We start from the raw sequence: 23,890 nt of genomic DNA, 5'->3' as shown, positions 1-23,890 counted from the left end.
CTTTGGGCAGAAATGGTTGAAGAAGAAAAATGAAAAAGAAGGAGAAGGAACGAACGGGCGATCCATGACGTCTCCTTCTACGAGGCCTCTGGGTTCGTGAACCATTAACTGGCGCCTTTTTGCCTTTACACAACACCTTATTGTCACACAGCCCAACGCCCAGGAGGACTAATTGGGAGCTCTGACGGCCCTTAATGCAAAATGATTGACTAGTGGGACGAAACCATCCAGGACCTTTAACCTTTCACAGAACTCCTGTGTGAAATATTACTGCCGACCAACAGACACCTCGCATCTATTTTGTAATTTGCAGAATTTGCAGATGTACAACTAAAATACTCCTCCTGTAAAGAAAATAACACGGATATTAGAGCGTATATGTATAATGATAATCCACTCTAATGCACAAATTGCTCATTTGACAGTTCAATTACAATCCCAAAGGAGGGACGTCTAAATTGGGCCAGACAAGCGTATCGCATCCATTCAAGCCATTAAAGGGCTGTAAGGTGTAGCTCAAGGTCTTTTCTTCAGTTCCCACTGAGAAGTCCAGACAAAAGGCTTTGTTTTCATGGCATGTTTTAGATTATAAGCAGGTGTGTGTGTGTGTGTGTGTGTGTGTGTGTGTGTGTGTGTGTGTGTGTGTGTGTGTGTGTTTGTGTGTGTGTGTGGGTGTGGGTGTGGGTGTGTGTTTGTTGGGGGGTTTGTTTGTGTGTGAATACATGGAAGTGGATGCAGAATCATACACAAAAAGCAGTGTGTGTGTCTGTGTGTGTGTGTGTGTGTGTGTGTGTGTGTGTGTGGGTCCATACTGTATGTGGGCGGGTATGTGAGCACGCATGTTTATAAAATACAGACGGCGTGTTCGCAAAATGTTTGGCCAGAGCTCAAGATTTTTGTGGTTGTTAAAAGAAAGGCTGGGAAAGGCTGAAATGTTCTCTTTTGAAATGTAAGACAACTAAAGACCATGCCGTGCAATGATCTCTCAGCCGCTCCAACGTCCCGCATTTAGAACACGAGCTTCAATTCATATGCATGTGACGTGCAGACCTCCCCTAAAACCAAAATACAGGAATAATCTCCAGCGGTAGCAGGTTTGTTATACGGTTACAAAAGAAACAGTGCCGCTGCTAAGAGGAAACGATCCGCTTTTCAAACTCTTTGAGCCGCTACAGATGTGGCAAACGGTCAATACACTGTCAACAAACAAAGCCATACGGAGCCGTAAGCGCCGGCTTGAAATGACAGGATAAATGCCAGGGACAGAAATGTTTCCCACAATGTCTTGTTCAAAAAGACCTTTGGACGAATGCACTTGCTTGTCTTTGCTGGTCTCCTGGCCGGGGACGACGACAAGCCAGCCTGCTGCAAGGCACTCTGGGAGCAGAAAGAAAGAAAGAAGGAAAGAAAGAAGCAAAGAAAGAAAGAAAAAAGAAGCAAAGGAAGAAAGAAAGAAAGAAAGAAAGAAAGAAAGAAAGAAGCAAATGAAGAAACAAAGAAAAAAGAAAGAAATAAAGAAAGAAGCAAAGGAAGAAAGAAAGAAGCAAAGAAAGAAAGAAAGAAAGAAACAAAGAAATAAAGAAATAAAGAAAGAAGCAAAGAAAGAAAGAAAGAAAGAAACAAAGAAATAAAGAAATAAAGAAAGAAGCAAAGGAAGAAAGATAAAAGCAAAGAAAGAAAGAAAAAAAGAAGCAAAGGAAGAAAGAAAGAAAGAAGCAAAGAAAGAAAGAAAGAAAGAAACAAAGAAAGAAAGAAATAAAGAAAGAAGCAAAGGAAGAAAGAAAGAAGCAAAGAAAGAAAGAAAGAAAGAAACAAAGAAATAAAGAAATAAAGAAAGAAGCAAAGAAAGAAAGAAAGAAAGAAACAAAGAAATAAAGAAATAAAGAAAGAAGCAAAGGAAGAAAGAAAGAAAGAAGCAAAGAAAGGAAAATAGAAGCGAAGAAAGAAAGAATTTATGAATGAAAGAAAGAAAGAAAGAAAAACAAAAGAAAGAAAGAAAGAAAGAAAGAAAGAAAGAACGAAAGAAGCAAAGAAATGAAAATAGAGGCAAAGAAAGAAAGATAGAAGAGATCGGGTTAATGGGGTGAAATAATGGATTTGAATAATTGATTCATAATTAGGGCTCAAATAATGATTATTTTCATAGTCAAGTGATTATTTTTCTGAACATCTTTAATGAAGATCTAAAACGACGTGTTGACAAGGGTTGACATGTTAAGCTAGCAGACAAAAACTCATTATAAGATAAGGAATTACTGCAGGCATTCAAAACTTAGGCAAGTTGTTAATTGCAAACTATTAAAATAAAAAAAAAAGGGATGATCCCCGATTAAAATTGAATTTGATCAATTTCCGTTAATCGATCATTCAGTGATTTGATCAATCGTTTAACCCCTATGAATAGCTCCTCTTTGTTGCCGGAGCAGAACCGCGCCCTCTTCAGACCAAAGAGGCTCATTGAGGTGCGCAGCTCTCTCCGCCACCGGAAAGGAGGCAATGATTCTCTGAAGGCGAAGGGGCAAAATAAAAAAACAACTAGCCAACGGGGCAGTAAAGGTTTTACTGGGGTGAAATGGCCGCTGCTGGGCTCCTGCTGTGGGGGCCGTAAGGGCCTCGGTGGCGATCTCCCACGCTGTGCACGGGCACCGCTCATCTTGGAGAACAGCGAGGGGCCAATGGCCCCGCTCAGCTCCCCACTGTTTTAGCTGAATGTTACCATAGGGGTCTGTCTTTGGGGGAAGGGGGCATTTAGGGAGGAAATGGGGTGGTGCGGGGAGGAAAGGGCGGGGGAGGGGGTTGCAAAAACAGGGACAGGGGACTGTCAGCAATGGGACCAGTATCGGGTTGCAGCCCCCCGTACCTCAAGCTGGTAAGAAGTTGTTCAAACGCCCCGTCCGCCACGGATCCACTGGAGCGGTTGTTGTTGCTGTTTCTTCCCCTCACTTGTCAAGGAGGACGGAGGCTGCTCTACACGTCGTTTAGCATACCTCCACCAGTGGTTCCAGATGTGGGATGTATACAGGGCGCCTGAGAACAGCGCGCCGAGGAGCTCACCAAAAGTAAACCCAGAGTCATGGGTTCAGGGGGGGGGGGGCTCCGGAGGCGTGAAAGATTTAGGCGGGTCCGGCGGCGTCGACACTGCCGAGGGTGGAGGAGAGGCGGCTGTTGATGGATGGCCGCAGTCACCGAGCGGTGGGGCAGGGGGAGGGATAGGTCCCCGGCTCAGGCCCCGCTGAAATGGATAACACCATTATAATTCTATTTGCATAACAGTGGATCCCTTTGTTGGCGGCAGCAAGTTATTTCTTGCCGCGGGCTGTCCCCATAAGCCTGTTAAGGACAAATGTGTCACAGTCTATTGTCCTTTACCACGCTCTGCCGTGGCTGGATTACCGCCGCCCTCGAGGACCGAGGCAAGGCCCACAGTTCAAGCACACATTGTTTCGGGACAACTGCCGAGAGCGCGGCGGCGACGGCCGCTGGTCAAAGCACATTAATATTAGGAGGACGCCGGCCGCTCGCGTCCCGCAGACGCCTGCGTCCCAGTCGGCGTTCCCTTCCGAGAGGCCTCTCTGCGTATCCAGAGTCGGGATACGATCAGAGGTGTTTTCGCTGCGTTTGACGGAACTTTTTTTTTTTTTCACACGCCGCGCCAACACCACCCCAGTATCATTACTTTTCCCTCCATCTGCGAGGAGTGTGTTTGGAATGGGGTGGGCGGTGGCGGAGGAGTGACGGAGGCTCAGAGGAAGGAGTAGAGGGATGTGGGGTTGGGCCTCTGCATGGGAGAGAGAGAGAGAGAGAGAGAGAGAGAGAGAGAGGAGTGGGAGGGGGTGGGGGTGGAGGGGTGGAGATATAAAAACTGCCAGAAACACAAGTGGCGCTTTATCCACCCCGTCCCGCTTTGGGAAAGAGGAAACCCCAAACTGGTCTGGCCCACGAGAAGCTCCTACCTCCTCCCTCACACACTCCCCCCTCTCTCTCTCTGTCGCTCTCTCTCTTCTCTCTCTCTCTGTCGCTCTCTCTCTCTCTCTCTCTCTCTCTCTCTCTCTCTCTCTCTCTCTCTCTCTCTCTGGACGTGAGACTCAGACTCAGCATGGCAGCACCACCCGCACAGAGAATGAATGATCTCTGCAGCACCCTGGTCTTGGCTCTGCTCGTCGCCACCTCGCTCCTCAACCGTAAGTAAGAACAGGATACTTGGCATGGCCGGCGGTGGGGAGGGGTGACGGGGTGGTGCACGGTGGTGGTGGTGGTGGTGGTGGTGGTGGGGGAGGAATTTGTCTCCGGGACTCCGGGGTCTGTTGCAGCTGTTTTAACCCTACAACCTTCAGACCTGCTGGATCGAGCGCTCTTTCTCTTCCTCCGAAGAGTCCCACCAAAAAAAAAGTCAAAAAGTTTTCCTTCTTGGGATGTTTGTAGTTTTGGAACGGCGGCCTGGGAGGAAAAGTGTTCCGCGTTCGACCCCGAGAGGTAACGGTTACTTCGGAACCTGCACAGGGCAAACAAAGGGGTCAATTCAGAGAGAAGGATTCACTTCCTTTCTTCTTCTTTTTTTTTTGCACGTACCAATAAAGTTTTAAACAAATATTTAAATTCACAATCTCCATTCTGAATTTATGAACGGTGATAAAGAGAAGTGCAAATGTGCAGCGATGCTTGTTATTTCATTGAACTGATTCTGGAGATCACTCAAGGGTGTGAAATAAGAGTGCGTGTGTGTGTGTGTGTGTGTGTGTGTGTATGTGTGTGTGTGCCTACAAAGCACCCGGATTGAATCTATACAGATCAACAACCTGTTGTATCTTCAGATCAAGATAAATCCAATCATCTGAACTTAGTCAAGGTTGCACTTTGTGCCGCCCGGTCTCTAGCAACACATTCCCCCCTGTTTGCATTGAAGAATGCAGGAAGTTCTTCACTGATCTTGTACGGGGAGAAAACCGCCTCACACCAGATCGCTCCATTATAGCCTCCGGTCAAGGTTCGTCTTCCACCCAAGGGGCCCCTTATAAGAGAGAAAATAAAGACCACTTGATATTATTTGATCTTTAATACAATATATCTCACACCAGGGAAATGTGTGAGAAATATTCGTATTGTACCGTTAAAAACAAGGGAATATAAAAACAACGCATTCAATCGAATTAACATCAATTAAATGAACAAGTAGCATTGTAGCGACACAAAATAACAAACACAAATCATGAGAAATGCACTGGAAACACACACGGTGGCGAGGAGGTGCGCATGGCGGGATTTGTTGGTCCAAAAGGAGATCATTATAATTGAATATATTGAATAAAAAATAATATATTTCTAAAAATCCAAAGATCGGAAAGGACAGTTTTTTATTTTTTTCTTCCAAAAACCATTCACGGGCCGCACTTTGAGAATCTGTGCTCCAGAGCATGGGGCCTTTGGTTGATGACATCATGATCAATAAGAGACGTTTGCTTCCCTCTTTGCAAAGTGGACGTACGCCAGTGCGGCCCGTACAGCAGATGCCGCTTTGGATGCGGTGTTTGTCACAACACACCTTTTTCAGGGGCGTGGCGGATCGTGTAGCCGGTCGATAAGAACAAAAAAAAAACAACGACAAAGTGCACTCGCGGCGTTCTGGCAAAATTTACGATCAGAGACAATAAGCGGCGATGGGAGCCGAAGCCAGGCGCCGCACGGGACCTTACTCCGGCCGCCGCTTCGAAACCCCCGGCGCTCGTCCCCGCGGGGTCCGGCCCGTCTGTTCACCCGCCAGAGGGCGCGGTGCCGCCGGGCTGCGGCACCGGGACCGGGGCGCGGAGAGATGCTCGGCGCAGTGGAGGTGTGCTGCGGTGAAGTCAGAGCGGATTCACAGATGTTGGCCGGCATAACGGTTGCCCCGACAACCAGCAGAGACCGAACAGGAGGAAGAGCGGAAACAAGGGAGAGAGAGGGAGAGAGAGAGAGAGAGAGAGAGAGAGAGAGCGAGTGCGGGGAGGGAGGGCCGGGTGAACCCCAGGGCAGAGTGATGATCCCTATGCGTACTTTTTCGTCTTCCTTTCAGCTCTCCGCCGAGCTCCTCCGGGCTCACGCGGGCGGACAGGCTTCAGCGGGGGAGGGCGGGGCGTCGTTTTTAATATTCCGTACGTATTTCCTGGCATGTGTGCGCCGGGCCCGTGCTACGCGACGGTTTTTGGAGGTTGTCTGGTTAGGGGAAGCGCCGTGCCTGAGCCTCGGTACCAACCCCCCGAGCCTGTAATTACGGGGGTTATTGTTTTGGTAGCATCCATTTAAGTAACAGATGCACGAGAGAGAGAGAGAGAGAGAGAGAGAGAGAGAGAGAGAGAGAGAGAGAGAGAGAGAGAGAGAGAGAGAGAGAGAGAGAGAGGGATGTAGCATTTTCTTGCATTTAGAAAATACTACAGTTAACAGAGGATAAAGCCCCTGAGTCAAGGGAGTTAGAGCTGGCAAGTACAGTATATATAATTGCAACAACCCCCCCCCACACCAACACACGTGCATGCACACACACACACACCCCCCCACACACACACACACACAAACAGACCGGCTCATTCTCACACATAACAACATTAAGTCCGTGGGCTCCTCGTTCACTTAAGATAACAATTTGAGGCTTCTCCTAAGTGGAGGCAGGCTGCTTTCCTGCTCCGCTAAGCCAACCATCCACCGAGCACACGCCCAGATTTTCCCTTTTCCTCGCACTTCTCCTTCCGTGCCGTGACAGCTCGCCGTGCTTTTGCAGACGCGCTAAAAAAAGAACGGGGTCGTATTGGTATGTTGGTTTAGCGTCGAGCGGCTTCTCACGGCTCAAGGTAAATGCAGCGCAGTGGGACAAGACTTGAAAAAAAAAGGGGGGGGTGGGGGGGGGGGGTTTAAACCTCCTTCATTGCGGTTAAAATGGTTATCACGGGGATAAATTATGGGATGGGAACCCACGCTTCAAGCTTTATATGGCAATAATTAATGCAGAAGATTTCAAAAACTAAGTGCTTGACAAAATCATCGTAAAGTCCGGACCCAGCCCAAGTCACCCAAGAGCCAGAGCAGCAGAGGGCAAACTGTACCTGGATGGAGATGAACAGTAATGAACACAACCTCCTCAAAACCAGAAAACAAATCGTCAGCCCCGGTCCCGCTGCATTCCGCTCCAACATCTTGGCTCCGACATCCTTTCTTTTTTTTTTTTTCCCCCCCCTCAAGGGGCATGAAAGTAATTAGCCTGGCAGAGATTCGAAAGATATCGCTCCGATTCTCTCTGGACTAAATCAACGTCGAGCATTTCGGCAATTCATGCCTGGATCATTCTCCATCTGTAACCAAATCCCCTGGCAGCCTCACGGCATGTACGCTCCAGACGGGCTCACTCAAGGTAATGCGCACGGCAGTTAAACTGTAGTGGACAATCAGAGCGGGTGATATAATACTCAGGATTGGAAACAGATGTGATGCTTCCTGATTGAGGTCCCAGGAAACGTGCGCCACGCGGGACCGGCACGCCGGCCTCCGGGGCTCCGGGGGCTCTGGCGAAGGGAGACGGGAAAAAGCCTAAAGTTCCAGTGTGTGGGAGAGTCAAAATGATGCATCGCTTATGATCCTGGGATCCACAAAGGATTGCGTCTCTGAAACAAAAGCATGGGTGGAGTGTGTGTGTGTGTGTGTGTGTGTGTGGGTGTGTGTGTGGGTGTGTGTGTGTGTCTCCGTGTGTGCGCGTGTGTGTACGTGGCTGTGTGTGCGAGCATGTGTGTGTGTGTGTGTGTGTGTGTGTGTGTGTGTGTGTGTGTCTTGGAGGGAGGGGGATCTAGATAGCGGGGTCAGGAGTGTGCTGTTTCACAGAATCTCGAGTTGCAGAGCACGTTTAACCGGGAGGGACTGCGTCTCCAATGTCACATTCCTCAGCCACTCGTCTGGATGGGCTAGAATATGGACTTGATATGAGAGAATATAGTGGGTTGTGTATTCCGGGAGAGTTTGCCCAAAAAGAATAAAAAATAAATCCTATAAAAATATGCTGTTTGAATTATCATCTTGGACAATCGAACCCGACGAAGCCAAACAGTCGTGACTGCCTTGTGTGTTGATGTTTGCTTTTGCTTCTGCTGACGTTGTGACTCAAGCTCCGAGGGTTCACACAGTGCACTGGTTCTCAACGCCGGGGGTCCTTCAGAAGGTCCCATGGGGGTCCCCAGTATAAAACTTAATTTACAAGACGTGAGCTCCGTTAGAGAGTGTCCTGTACCACTGTGGCCGTTTTTGATCGTAGTTTCAGGGTTATCTCCCTCACTGTGGTGTAAGTCTAAACCAAATCTAATCGTAGAAATTGCCTGCGATTGGGCTCCCAGACATGGAATTTGACCAAGTGGGGTTCCGTGGCCTAACGTGGCCCTTGACGTGAAAACGGTTGAGAAATCACTGATATAGTCAACTTCAATACAAGCAATGGTTGTAGAACAGAAATACCGCCTCGTGGCTTCCATTTTTAATGATGCCTCAAATTGTGATGTCATTCATTGGTTTATTGCTCACGGTAAGACGCCCAGCCAGCCCCCTACTCCGTGAGAACGCCTCATATGCCTTATTTTGGCAAGAAAAGTGCAACTCGCACCAACTGTTACCAACCACACGTCCAGTTCTTATGTAAGAGTCGCGCCCCTAAGGTGTTTAATACTCAGTTTACGACTAATTCTTTTTTTTCACTCACACCTATGACCTCATGTCTTGAGCTTGAACAAATCGGTCCTGATATCAATCCGTGTGTCAAACCGCCGATACCCGACAACGACCCGCGATGCGCCGGGAGCTGTTTATCCTGGGACACACGACTGTCTCCCGCGTGGCTGATAACACGGAGCAGGGGGCCAGATGGGCTTGGGGTTTGGCGTGTGTGTGTGAAATGTAAATATTTGGGTGTACGTTCAGGGACCGTCTCCCACCGAAACAACCACCTGCGACCCCCACCCCCACACACACACACTCCGTGGGAGGCATTCCCCAGCCTATGCATCACTGAGTACTGAAGAGTAATCTTTGGAGGGTTCACAGAGGCTGCCTCAGTCCGTCCGATAAGGCTCCGATAAAATATGCGCATTTATTTTATAGCTGCGGGAAGTAAGGAACTGCAAGGAATTTGCTGAATTTCCCATGCAGCTTCTTTTGGAGTTCAGCGCGCGTGTGTGTGTCGCGTGGTGACCGCACCTTCCCGTCGGTCGCAGGAGGGTGTGAGTGTCGTTTTTGTTTTGTTTTTTAAGGCGTGGTGGTCCTCTAACGCCTGCAGACCATTATCATCTCACTGCGTGCGCCGCAACACGACACAAGGTCGAGAATGACTGACCAGAGCTGCATGGAGACGCAAATGTATGTAGTGCTTCAGTTTTGCTTAAAATTATAATATATATAATATTATAATATAATAGAATCAATTTATTTGAACTTTCCTCAGTAAGAAGTAGCAAAGGGCTTCGCCTCATGTAAGCTGCAGGGGCCCACAGCGTTCGCGCATAAATAGGAACTTTCTATTTAGGTCTTGAGCAAGCCGAGGTAAACAACGCTTTCTCAGAGGTCGTTAAACGTGAGCATAGCTGCTCTGGTAGGACTTCTGGTATGCGATGTATATGTGGCGTCAGCCTGCAGGGCGTGGAGGTTTTGGCGGGACAAGGAGCCTATATCTCATCTCTGCAGACCGCCGGGATTAGTTGTTCGTGACTGGAGCGGAGCCAGGGGAAAGGCCGTGTTTTGTGGAGGAAGGAGGGTCTTCCGGGAGGTGGGGGGCGTGGAGCTGCCATCTTGTTCTGCTCTAAAGCCCGCCACATTCCTTCACCCGGAAGTCCCAAGAGATGATGGTGTGTGTTTAGGGGCTGTGGGGGCGTAGGGGGGTCCAGACTGCAGCAGTCATTCAAAGGCAATCTGGTGGGAAAATCCAAATCGAGGGCGGGGGAAGTCAAGGCCCAAGCTGAATAACATCTGGAGGGAGGACGCAGGACGATGGAGGGTTGATGGTGTATGTACAGCGATAGCGAGGGGCTGGGCTGATTAATACTGAGGCCGGCTCACTCACATGATCACACCAGGAGAAGGGGGGAGATAGAGTGGAGTTCATAGGGAAGTCAAGGGTCTGTGGCGTATGTGCTCTGCCGAAAGGCGCGGCGAATGAATGAGGAATCAGCTTTAGCCGCCGCCACCCCCCCGGGTGGTGCCGGCTGTGGGGAGAGAGGAGGCGCTGACGGGGGTCGGGGCTCACGCCGGGCGCCGAAGCCCGCGGGTCGGAGCCGCTACTGCCGCGGAGTCGACGGTGATCGCGCCGCGCCCGAAAACGGCCAGGCCCCCAGACGGAGGAGAATGTTGAGGGGCTCTTCCTCTCGCTCCCAGACGCGGTGGCAGAAAACAATGCCGGGGTGACCTTTGAGGGCTGTTGTGCAAGCAGCCTTTCCGAACGCCGCTGTTTTTTCCCTGCAAAAACAATAAATGGCGGTCGGTCGGATCGGAGTCGTTGCCCTAATTGTCAAGAGGCCGAAGAAGGCATTAGGAACGCCGAGGTTCGATTCCCGAGGCCCGGGCTTGGCAGAGGTTTTTATGTAGAAATATGACTTATGATTGCTCGTATACTCGGCTGCTAAGTTTTACAAGTTCACTGGAGCCATGACATCACAAGCATAACGGCAATAAAACTCCCTCGGACATAACCGCCGGTTGTTTGAGTTCAGCTTCTCAGATCTCTGGCGCAAACTGGCTACAAACAGTTTAAACCAACTAACTTAAACGCTCGTTCAATTCAGCCGTTGAGATTCCCTCCCAGCGCCGAGGAGGAGAATGCTCGTCGTCATCAGCCCATCGGCCAACGCCGACTGCGGCCGAATGACGTACAGCGGCGATCCCGCGTGGCGTTTCTGGCTCCAGCCGCAAAGCCCTCGCCATCCCCCGCGCAGGCTCCTCGCGCCGCGACACCAGCTCGCTGCTCGCACAACCCCGCCACCCCGCGCGTCACGTTTGTGTATGCGAAAACAAAGGATTTACGAGCCGCTCCGACCTCCAGCCAGTCTCCTGTTGCGTAAACACACGGACCACCCGGAGGTCCAGACGAGGAGCCACGGTTGCAGACGTGGGGTCGGAGGGCACGGCTCCTAAGACACAAGACAGGACGCAAGGTCACAAAGGCCTTGAGACGTTACAATCCATATATGTACCACATATACCGTGTATGTATATACAGTATATATACTTCCTTGTGAACAGCGAGAAGACGTGTTCGGGCCAAATGATGGATTTGACCGCATGGATCCTGTGTCAGCCTGAGACTCGTAAAGAGGTAGTAGGAAGTGATTCGCCTGCACTAGGGCTGGACGATATATCAGATTTAATATCAATATAATATCGATATTGTGATATGAGGTCAGATATGGGGGCGGTGTCTCCAGGAGGTAGAGCGGGTTGTCTAGGCATCGGAAGATTGCCGGTTCGATCCCCGTCTCCTCCTGGTAGCGATCTGATGCGTCCTTGAGCAAGACACTTAACCCCCTAACTAGCTGCTTTATGGCAGCACACTGATCCTGGATACATCAGGTACTAGGATGGGACAAATGCATTTCGTTGCCTCAGCACTTGTACTCTGTGCAATGACAATTAGCTGAATCTAGTATCATCTGGGATCATCATAGTAACATGGTGTCTTTGAGGCTGCATTACAGTAAAGTACTGTAATAGATGGCCCTTGCCTCTACCTGCTTTGTTATAATATCCACATTATTAAGGATTGTTTCTCAAATATTTCCAGTGTGTAAATATCTTATGAAAGCACCAATAGTCACCAATAGCCACAAAATACCACCAAATTATCAATATTGAGGTATTCGTCAACAAACGTTGTGATGTTTTATTAACACAGAATCCTCTGTGTAGGAATATGCAGGGAAAGAGTAATTCCACCTAGGAGTGGAAAGTGGGTTTCTACATGCATGTAATTCAATAACGTGGTTTCCTTTGGTTGGACAAAGACTTCCTGTGTGGATTGAACTTTTTTTTTTCTTTTTTTAATCTAATAAAGTGACGTTATGGGAATCGTGTTGAGCGTGCAGGTCCATCACTTCAACCCAGGTGGCCAGCGGTAGCTTCCCCCCCCCATTCCACCCCATTCGCCGTCGGCGCAAATGCAAAAACAAAACTAAAAAATAAATAAAATAAACCGACCACAGAGATATTCCCACAGATGCTCCGTGGCGTGAGACGGCACCTCAAGAGGAAGTGGAATTATCGGGCCGTTGCCTGGCAACGAGGGCGTGACGGACAGCTGCGGCGGACAGTTGCCGACCCTAAAACACGTCTTGAGACCTCCTTCAGGACGGTGGACCCGCCCGCTGTCGCCCTTGCGCGCGGACGTTTCCTGGGCTTCTGGCACCTGTCGGTCACGCCTGTTTAACTGGAGTTGAGGCCGAACAGGAGGCACCGAGCCGCCGCTGTGCGAGTGTCCGTCCGCCGGGGAGGACGGTTTGCACGTGCAACTTTGAACAAAGAAACCACTACTCCCCCCCCACCCCCCAATTTAAACGGGAGGAAAGCGCAAAAGCAGATGTTTAAAAAAAATAAAAATAAAAATGAGGCAGTTAATCAAGAAAGAAAAAGCGAAATAATATCTTACAAGAATGTTTTCAGTCCAAAGATTCTGTCTGTCAGTCTGGGTGACAACATTTTTAAATTAGACCAAACGTACGAGGCGAAGTCATAGAAAACAAACATTTAAAGTCCCCCGAGTTGTTTGTTCTTCCACATTTACGAGGTCACGCCGAGGTGCAATCGAAAATGGCAGAGAGCGTGCGAGGTAATGGGATATGTGCTATTATGGAGTGTCAGGAATGGTTTGAGGGTGAGGTAATGATGTTGTTTGCAAGAGGTAACAGAAACAGAAAGGGAGAGTGAGAGAGAGAGAGAGAGAGAGAGAGAGAAAGAGAAAGAGAGAAAGAGAGAGAGATAGAGAGAGAACAAGAAAGAGAGAGAGAGGGAGAGAGAGCGAGAGCGGGAGGGAGCAAGAGAGAGAGGAGTGAAGGGGAAGAGAGAAAAAATCTGATAGAAAAGGGAGGGACAAAAGGTTCTGGATAAAGTGAATGCTCACTGATCCATCCATCCATCCATCCATCTAACTTGGTAGTAAAAGAAATATGCAATGGGTTAGTAAATGACGTGACATCTCCATTCAATGCATTAAGCAAGGCAATGTAATTGTGGTATGATTTCCTAATGGGAAATGTTATGATGGAGTATTACATAATTCAAAGATTTTTTTTTTCCAAATTGGGAAAATGTGATGCATTGAAGGGCACGATTATCTGGCACCTGTACTTAGTCTGTTACTTTAATGAGAACATTGAACCATTTGTCCGGCTAATGGAAAATCATTTGAGCCACGGTGCTGCATCGCTCGACGTATTAATCAACGTTACTTCATTTTGTGTACAGCTTTGCCACCGACCTTAACGGTGAGTCACTCCGACCACTCACTGGGCCTTTTATTTATTTATTTATTTATTTATTTATTTATTTATTTATTTTTGTGTGAAAAAGCCGCGAGTGAGAGGTATGACATGTCCGAGCACCTAACTGACTCCATGACACGACCGGCAACAGAAGGTCTGAGCTCTGCCACATGGAGACCCATTATGTGACCTGCCGTGGAGGCCGCTGGGGTCCTTCACCGTCGCCAAGCAATCAAGAGCTGGAACACACGGAATAAATTCACACACACAGCGGTGAGAGAAGTTACGAGAGCACTTTCGATGGAGATTCACAACGGGGGAGCAATAAGCCGCTCACTCGTCACTCCATTAGATAACAACCATTTGAACCCTCAAGCGACCGGCACACGGTAATGAGAGCCGGGGATCGGTTTGGAGTCCGATTAAAACCTGCGAAAAAAGGAAAAAAAAAAAATCCTTGAGTCATTACACCAAACTAGAATATAGATAGAATTTTATTTTCATTAAAATAACAGAATATTTATTTGATATTGTATCCCCACGGAGACCTGAATTCTCACGAATACGTACTGTGTTGATCAACCCACAGAGTCAGGAGTTGTTTTTGGCAGGAGCTGTAGCTATAACCATTAAAGATGTTATGTTATGCTCAAATAAAAATAATAAACAAATAAACAAACAAACAAACAAAAAAACTAATAAATAAATAAATAAATAAATAAATAAATTGATAAATAAATAAATAATTCAATAAATAATTCAATAAAGAATTCAATAAAGAAAACAAATAAATTCATAATTAAATAAGTGAATTAATTAATAAAATAATAACATAATAACTAAATAAGAACAAATACAAAGTGCCACACAGATAGTAGAAACTATGACATGGGTTTATATAATATAGGGTCAAATAAATTTAAATAAAAAAGGTAAAACACTATCTATCTGCATGGAGTCAGTGCTGATTCCACCACGCTGGAGGGCTCTTACAGAAAACTCTGACGTAGGATGTGCCTCCTGATTGCCCTAAATAGGCTGATGCTACTGCTCATAATAAGACTTTAAACGCAATCAATCAGCGTAGCGAGGTCAAAGGTCACATAGGCTTAATACCGCAGCTGTGGAGTCTTATAGGAAGCAGAGGCTGTGTTTGTTCTGACCAGTCTGCCACGTAAAGGCGTGTCTCTTTTCTCTTGTCTCCAATGGATGCAACCATTTAGGTTCCGATGCATTGTGGTTCTGCTGCAGCTCGTGTTATTTCATCGCGGTTCCCCCCGTGGAGCTGAAAGACGCCGGCCCAGTGGGAGTGGAGCGAAAAGGAGGGTTTATTTGCTCAGGCTGTGCTGGGGAGTAATCCCACACCCGCCCGTTATTAATCACAGGCGGTTCCTACGGTGCGGTGGCTTAATTGATCTGAGGCCATTCCTTGGGAGTTGCCTATTAGTGAGTGACTGCACCACCCCTGTGCAAAATACCAAATTTTGGACCACATCCACAGTTAATGAAGTTATGGCTTCCCCAGAGACAGTTGATTTGGGGTGGGGTTTCTATTCGCTATCACTCCCCCCAAATCTTTTGGCGCTGAGAGCCGTTTGTTTGCACACGTGAAGCTGGTTGACTTTATGAGATAAGCAAATTGGGCCGAATCTGGAATGAATTATGAGCATCATTTGAAAAGAAAACCCGAGGCAAGGCACATTAACGGCAGGAGACTTTGCAAAACGATCGAGTTCTAGAGTTCTTCATTTACATTATATTCAACTATTTATGGAGATTATGGTGCTTATTTGGATTTTTGTCACCATATGAATCATCCGTGTGTGATTCCACCCATATCCCCAAGACAAACCATCCATTAGCTCAAACAAGATTATTTACATTAATTCTCGTATATAGACTTTAGTCTTTCCTCTTTCGGCGTGTTGATCTAAGGGCCCACTCCCCAAATTGTGAACTTCATTATTGGTATCGCGCCTTTAAAATAAAGTGATTGTGTGTTGACAGTCGGCGTCATGGCGCAAGAGGAGGAGGTCGTCAGAGGCAGCGAGCAGCCCGTCTGGGCGGAGGGATCCCTACGCGGCGACATGATCTTCGAGGCGACGGAGAAACCTGGTGAGAAGCAAAATGTCACCGAATCCTGGCTTTTTCGGCGGCACGGATGAAACGGGCGGAAAAGGTTTCGATCCGTTGATAATTCAACGAAGTGAAGTTTGACAGGAAGAGAGAAGGAATTTGAAAATTGACCAAGCGCTGAAATGCAGACGACAAAAATGAAAAATGGTGATATCCGATAAAAACAAAGCGATCGCTCAAACGGATGACGATCGGCGAGGAAAGTGCTCTCCCTTTATCCTGACCCGACACTCACTCTCACCCAAGTTAATCCGAGTGTGAACAAATTACGAACGTAATTAAACATATTCTGATGAACTCGAGGATGAGCCTCCGACACTAAATGATCGATCGGCCAACCGCTTCGGTTCGATTCCCCCCTGCAGAGCCGCAGACGTCTCAAGGCCAGGTCCTGGTTTTCCCCACTGTGACGGCTCTGGACCCGGTGGACCAGGCCACGGGCGCGGCGGCCGCCGGGGAAGGAGGGGAGGAGGAGGGGGAAGCGAAGGAGGAGGCCCCGGAGGAGGGGGGCCCCGGAGGAGCGGAGGAGCCCGAGCCCGTCACTCAGAATCCGGTGCTGGTGGCGGCCATGGCAGAGACCCAGGCGCCGCAGCCCGCCCGGGGAGACGGACCCGACAGGATACCAAAGGTGAGACGGTGTGTGGTGTGGTTGGAGCAGCAACAACAAAGACAAGACAAACGGCGGAGCCAAACACACCCTCAGCGACATCCCTCCACCCTTTGAATCCGTGCCTGCGTGAACACTGAGATGTTTTGCTCTTTGAGGAAAATAAACTATGACTTAAATAATAAATCACAGTATAATAAATAAATGCATAACTAAATAAAATGAAAAGAATGATTGAACTAAGTGAAGTACGTTCCTACTAGATGCTCTGATTAATAATATCCTGCATGTACAGGACACTTTTTATGCTTCTCAACCAATTATGCTATTGTGCATATTTAACGAGATTAATTGAAAAATACAGATATAAGATATAAAAAAATGTAAAATATACAATCAAGAAAGGCCCAAATAAAGTTTCATTAATAATGATGTGTTTTATTATTATTATTATTATTATTATTATTATTATTATTGTTATTATTATTATTGTTGTAGGGGTCTATATTCCAAAATCCCCCTGGCTAAACATCATTCCTATATGATAATATATAATAATATGTGATCAGAATTGAATGTTACAGTCAATCTGTTTGCTACTCTATAAATCAGTGGCTCCCTCGACAGCAAAGGGGACAGACTTGCAACTGACGTGGTTTCCCTCCGCAGACCGTTCCCGATGTGATGTGTGTCACCAAGGAGGCGGTGCAGGACCGAGACGCCGTCAGCCTCAAACTGAAAAGCTCCTCCAGATGCGTGAGTTCACAGGCGGCCTTTCCTTCCCATTTAACGCGCGCTGTTCGAAAGAAATGTGCTGTGGTGAGGTGGAAAAACACCAACATAAGAGTGAGAGAACAAAGAAATCATTCCAGAGATACTGTATTTATGGTGGGGTGGAGGAAGCAGCAAGGCTCGCACGCACGCATGCATGCAAGCAGCCACCACACACACACACACACACACACACACACACACACACACACACACACACACACACACACACACACACACAAAGACACACAAATAAACATAACAAAATAGGCATGAATACGGATTAAACATGATGAATCTATAAAATGCTGAAAAAACACAGTGGAAAATAATAAATAAAATAAAATTCTAATAAAATTGACACAAAAAAAAAATACAACTTTCGCAAAAAGGCTTTGAGTTTTTAGATCGCTCAAATAAGCGAGCTGAGCCGCAACGCGGCGAGGGGCGAACCCTAGATCCCAGCGGAAACGAGGCAAACATCTCTCGTTTTCCTGGACTGTCATCGGCGAGGGCCGACACTCGCTCCCTTATTGCTGTCGTCGGTGAGAAGTTTGGGACCTGAAAAGGGGATCATGGGTCAAAGAAGCTTGAGGCCCCGCGCACGAGCGACACCGAAGCTGCCGCTCAGTGTGAAAGCCGAGGCTCGATTTTCCCTGGACGGCGCGAGACGGTTGTTTTGAAAAAAGCAGGAACTCTCATCGCGCCACCCGCTTTCCGGCCCGGCGGCTGCACTTCCTCCCGTTTTAATTTGAGATACTACATCTGAGGCTAATAGAGCGGTAAATTATCTGCGCCTTGATAATATCTCAAACCCAGCTGTGTAATTAGGAAGGCACACTCGCCGATTCCGTCGCAGTGTGTATCTGAACCCCTTTGATGCACCAAACCGCAAATCTGCCAGAATTCCAAAAATGTCACAATCACGTCAAAATAAAAGCGCGGAGAGGGAGTGCATGAAAGGGTCGGCACAACACTGAGAGCCGTCCGGGCCCCAAGCGGTGGATCTCCCAGTCCTCCACTCTGGAAAACTGGAGACGAGTGCCGCGGCGCTCTGTGATGATCAGATCGATGATCGCATATATTGGGTTACCTTCCAAGGGCGTGGCAGAGGAGGTTTTCAAGGAGAGTGTGTTACGATGCACGGTGCGATTGTCTGTGTCTCGGCGACGATACTTAAAGGGACATTCCACCCCGGGACGCTCCACTGTGCATGACCTGGCTTCTTCTAGTCTTTTTTTTTTTTTTCGCCTGAGAACACGTAGTAGAAGCGTCAGTTACTCATTATGTTATTTATGCAACTTCCGTTTATCCCTTCAATCGAACCACTATGCGCACGATAGATTTAAGGAGACTGCGATTTAGGGTCGGTTTCGGCGACCGATGTCAAATGTGCCTGTTCTGAATTTCTTCGGACAAAAGAGTCTCGTGCTGAATAATGGCATGGGATGTGTAGCCATGCCGGACGGACGGTGAATACCGTCCTTTTACAGCAGGGGTCTCAAACCCAACTTACCTGGGGGCCGCTGGAGGTAGAGCCTGGGTGAAGCTCGGCCGCCTCAAGTATTCCACAAAAAAAGGGTTTCAAGTACAAAAAAAGTACAACTGATCCAATCTTCTCAATCTTTATTGATAACAGTTCAGAACATGAACGGTTCTTCAGAACACAGGCTTCTCTTACCTACTCCTTGCTGCCAGAGACCTGGCAGCGCTTCCCCTCACACGGCTGAGCCACATTTGGCTTGAGGGAGGAAGCAGTCGAGACCCTCAGTACGGCTTCAAGATGCTCGTCAGCAAGTTTGGACCTGTACTTTGACTTATTAAAGTTCACGGCGGAGAAGAGCTTTTCACACAGATATGTCCATGTTACTCCACCTGTCTTAATTCTTAACATCAAGTGCATTGTCTCATGTTTTATATCTTTTAATTTCTTGCTCCTTTTTGATTAAATTGTTCTTGGTAAATTTGTTTTCTATTGCGATCCCACATGTGTGTCCTTTTTCCTTCTCTTTATTTCTCTTGTAATAATCATCTATAACTTCTTCTTTATAATATTCAGGCTCTAACCACCATTTGGCTTTTGTTATTGCCGCCCATCTCATGCTGTTTGCTATCCATGTAATTCTTTTCCCTTTTCCTATTGCAACACTATGCTGTCTTTATTAGGTCACTGATTACTCATGTTGAGTCCGCCCACTTCCTGAGTCCTCTGTACCTTGCACCGGGTGACAGGATATATTTTCCTTCCACTTGGTGTCACTCCGGAATCACGTTTCAACCAAGTGACTATAGCGTTGGCTAACTTGTCAACAATCACCACCGGAAGCTGTCATGACCCTGAGCTAGGGTAGCCCATAAGTGATGAAAAAAAATAGAAAACTCCCAGGGCTAAACTTTGATGTCAAGGAGGGGGCCGCAAATTATCGGCCCGCGGGCCGCGAGTTTGAGACCCATATTTTACAGTGTTCACTGCTCTCAACGTGTCCCGATGTTAAATGGTTTGTCTGTTATTGGCCGCCGTCTAGGAAGAGACCATGTGGAGGATTGCAAGTGTTTCGGAGGAGCTGTGCGGGGAAGAGTGCAAGCTGGAGCTGTTCCAGGAGGAAAACTCCAACCAAATCCTTGTCACCGGACAGTATGTGGAAGGTCGGTCACAGTCTAATGATAATCCTGCCCCGGCTTTTAATAACACCGCAGCTTAGACGTGTTCTTTTATTAACGGTTATGATGCGTCTCTAAGCTTTGACTTTAATTTGATTTGCGATGTTTTTTTTGCTTTTTTTTTTATTTTTTATTGCAGTTGAATACCATACCAATGGTCGCCCTTTTAGATTCTGTTTACATCTATTAAGATGGCCTTTGGTTGGAAAAAAAAACAAAACACTAATGTTATTTTATTTTATTTTTTTTTCATGTGCAGTTGATGCGGCCGGCATGGCTGACAAGTTCAACAATGACAACATCAAAGATAAGGTATGGTACGACTCTGCGACTCAAGATAGTCATCAAGACTTAAATAGGAAAAAATGTTGACGTATGCTGAATTATACTGGACTTTCTATATCAGCCTTTATTCATGCCCTGTAACAGAGGCGTAACAACCGACGGGCTGCGCCCAAGGCCAGGTTACACCAGCTGCACTGGGGCCCGGTGGCCGCTAGGGGCCCATCACATGAGCGTGCTTTGCGTCCCCTTGCCCCGTATCTCCAAATAAAAAAACAAAACTGTGTTTTTTTTAATCTTTTATTTTAGACGTAGGCTATTTTATTTTACTCCGTTTCTCATTGAACGTAACAAAAGAAGCATCCACTCCAGGGAGCCAGTTCTCTCAATCGATTTCTCGCACCAGGCGTCACGGGGGTCTTTCGGCGATGTGATAAAAACAAACAGTTTATCTATAGATCCGTGAAAATCGGAACGCGGCCCCCGGGAGCCTCGTGGGCGCCGGGGCGCCGACGTGACGCCGTTGCGAAGATCAGAAACATCATTCCGAGTATCTGCCTGTCAGCTGGAATCCGTTAACGCCGGGAGCCCTTCCTCCTTCCCCGTGGGAGCGTGGGGTTACGGGCGTCACCCCGAAGCGTCTCTGCCGTCAGGGCAGCACTCTCACTCTCACTGGATGTTTTCATCCATCCATGGACACGAACCAGGCCTCTCACGTGGCTCCGTACGCCGTTCAATGGCGTCTTTGTGTGTTGACGCTGCCCCCGGAGGGACGAGGAGACACGGCCCGTTATCCGCAGGCCGAATAAAAGATAAAAGTGGATAACATTTGGCGTTTTCCCCCTCCCGGACGCGGCTAAAAGCGTTTAGTTAGGGTGGATATCAGAGGATCGGTTGAATTATGTCCCCGTCTCCAAAGGAAGCATGGACAGCACCTTATCAATCACATTGACTGGACCTGCAGCCACACACAACACTGAAATCGGCTCGAGTCGTTCGCCGCAAACTCGCTGCTGGATGAGTGGAGGGAATGCGTGCGGGTGGAGAACTCCCGGATCTAAACGGTCCGTTTTTGTTTTTTTTTTGGTGGGGGGGGGGTTGTCTATCCAGGTCGGCGTGGACGTGGCCACGCCCCGCTGGGGGAAGAGCTCCAAGCTGGTGCTGGTCGCCGTCCTCCTGTGCGGCCTGCTGCTGGCGGCTCTGCTGGTCGCCGGATATTACCTCAAGACCCATCGCAAGAACGCCAAGGGAGTGAGGCTGGTGAGTGGACATTCTTCATTTTGGGAGTTGGCTTTTCGCGTTTGAAGACGCAGTTTTTAATGCAATGATGTCGCTGTTGGACATCCCGATTTTGTTTTCATTTGGCAGCTTACATTGATTGTTGTTTCCAGTTCTCCGCTTCACTGTGCAGCTATGACTATTTTAAATTAGCACAGATACAATTTTATGAGGGGGCGGAGGTGGGGAAAACATTTTGTCGTGCACTCTCTCGTTAAAATGAAAGGTTGTCCCACAGTCCCTCATGCAAAGCCTCAAAGCAGCGCAAAGTCCTCCCCGTTGTTTCTGCTGCAGCCCCTTTGCCGGGGGGCCCCAAATGGTTTTACTTCTTCTTTTTTTCTTTCTGTTACTTAAGCTCGTGACATCATTCTCTGAAAGAGTTTTCATATGGGGCACACCCAAGTGTGGGCTGGGGGGTCGGGGCTTGTAATGCGACACGACTCGGGTTTTTCAAATCAGTCACCGACAGGTTCTGTCGCCTGAATGTTAGCAGCGTGAACCTGAGCCCTGGCACCTCCCTGGGATAACGCCTCCGTCCACGCGGGCGCGAGGGCGTGAGACCCCGACAGATTAAAAATCACGTTTGTCCGAGGGTTCCTTTGTCGCTCCTTTGTTTGTTTGATTTTTCCTTATCTCGACGGTATGACTTAGCCGCCCCCTCTGCGTGTGTCTCCTCCCCAAGGCGGAGTCCTTCCAGGTGGACGAGGAGAACCAGGCCAACACCCTGGTGTCGGTGGCTCCGCTGCCTCAGGAGCCCGCCGACAAGCCCGCCGTCAACGGCGAGTCGGGCCCCGGCCCCGCCCCGGAGAACGGCACCGGCCCCGCGCCCGCCACCAACGGCCACTCGGCCGCCCAGACCCCGGTGGCCGACACCGAGATGTGAACCCACCAAACCTCGACACCTTTGGCTGAAAAACCCCACCCACCCCCACCCCGGGTCTCCTCTCTCTAAGTTTCCTCTTCCCCCTAAGTCCACCCCCTCCCCCTTCCCCCACCCACGGGCCACAATGGTGAGGACCATGACGACGACGACAGTGAAGCTGATAACTATGATGACGTTATTGCCTGTAATGTGAAGAAGTTTGGGATCGCTGCCCCCCGACCCGACCCCCCGGCGATGAAGATGAAGAGTCTGAGCGCTCGTGTGTTTTGAGGGGACAGAGATCGAGATGAAGACAACGGTCGAAACACACACACGAAAAGAAAAGGAACGCGAGAAACGTACGACACCAAAGTAATGGCTAAAGTAAGAGCACGGCGCGTTCCTCCGCTTTTGCGTGAAGATCAGCGCGACCGAGGCGACGGAGGGTTGTCGTTGAAGGGGACACTGATGTTTTGAAACAGAGATGTCATTATTGTTTGATCAAAAAAAAAAAAGGAAAAAAAAAAAAATCTAAATTCAGCCCAGACTTTTGTGCCAATTGCTTGTTTACATTTTTTTTTATTTTTATTTTTTTTACCCTTCCTCATGAAAGCTGCAAAGTAGTTAGTTTGAGGAAATGGATGGAATGCAAAAAAAATGAGCGATTTCCCTGTAAGTTTAACGTTGTTTATTGTTGTTACCTTAATCCCTTCTATCCAGCGGGATGGACCCGCAGATTAGTTTAGGTATTTTCTTGTAGGTTGTTTCATGGTTTTCTTCACAGAAACGTTTTTTTTTATTGTACAGTTTCTTCCAAATGCTGTTATTTTTTCTCGTTTATTTTTCGTTTTTTTCATTTTTTACTTGTTATTTTTTTTAACCAACTTTTACCACTTTGTCTTTGGGACGAGTCCTTCTGCCTTCATATTAGAGATCTTTTAGGATTTCCAGGTCAAACAAGTTTCTGTTGTGGTGCACTGCCGTGAAAATAAAAAGAAAACATAAGAAGCGATGAAGCTGCATGGGATGTTCGGCATTCCTGAGACAAACACGTCACTCCTCAATAAAAAAATTTAAAAATAGTTTTTATAATAAAAGTTTCCACGTCGATGGCCAACTTGTATCATCCCTCTCCCTCTATTCTCTCTCTCTCTCTCTCTCTCTCTCTCTCTTCCTCCTCTACCAGCTTCACAACATCATTCTGCACACGCACGCACACACACACACACACACGTGTCCAAAGACACTTGATTAAGGAGAAGTTACGATTATTTTTATTTTTTTTACAAAAGGGTTTTCCCAAAAACATTTTAATCAATAACAATCACGCGGCTGATGTAGTTCATGGCCAATGTCAAGGAACAGGAAACCAGACTGTCAACACTTTTTTGTTGTGGCAGTTGGATTTTTATTTTATCCTTTTAATTAAGAGAGAGTTCAGGTTGTGCAGCCTTATTCTTCCTATTCAAAAAAAACCCAACAACTTAATTGAGTATCTTTTATCAGGATTATCAAGATTTTTTTTTGTTGTTGTTTTTCGTCAGACGGGAAGGAGAACATCATCAACAACAGCAACAAAAAAGAAAAATGACATCCCATCCTGGGGAAGAGCCACGCCACACGCACACAAACACACACACCCGCTGCGTTCAACCCAACAACATCCATCCAAAGCGTTGCATTGCGGTGGAAAAAGTGAAGTTGTGTCGGTCTTCATATCTGGACTTCCTGGCTTTACACAGCCAGTCAGGATGTTTACACCGATGATGGGTTGCATTGGCTAGCAGGGGCAGATTCACTCATTTCACATGTATTCATTGTTTTCTAAAT

The 23,890-nt window shown here is 47.6% G+C and overlaps 1 protein-coding gene across 1 annotated transcript; it reads left to right on the top strand.

Annotated features, from left to right (window-relative positions):
• Window positions 1-3,906: 3,906 nt before the first annotated feature.
• On the top strand, window positions 3,907-23,142 carry LOC307230279 (uncharacterized protein). The gene is made up of 8 exons (XM_080000542.1): window positions 3,907-4,181; window positions 15,471-15,578; window positions 15,965-16,227; window positions 16,876-16,962; window positions 19,503-19,623; window positions 19,898-19,950; window positions 21,031-21,180; window positions 21,881-23,142. Exons 1-8 carry the CDS (start codon window positions 4,097-4,099, stop codon window positions 22,079-22,081), a joined length of 1,068 nt encoding a protein of 355 aa, XP_079856668.1. The 5' UTR covers window positions 3,907-4,096; the 3' UTR covers window positions 22,082-23,142.
• The last annotated feature ends 748 nt before the right edge of the window (window positions 23,143-23,890 follow it).

The sequence above is a fragment of the Zeus faber genome, assembly GCF_960531495.2.
Source record: "Zeus faber genome assembly, chromosome: 5".
Taxonomy (NCBI): Eukaryota; Metazoa; Chordata; class Actinopteri; order Zeiformes; family Zeidae; genus Zeus; species Zeus faber.
Note: the sequence above shows the minus strand (reverse complement) of the source record. Positions and strands in the feature narration are given on the sequence as shown.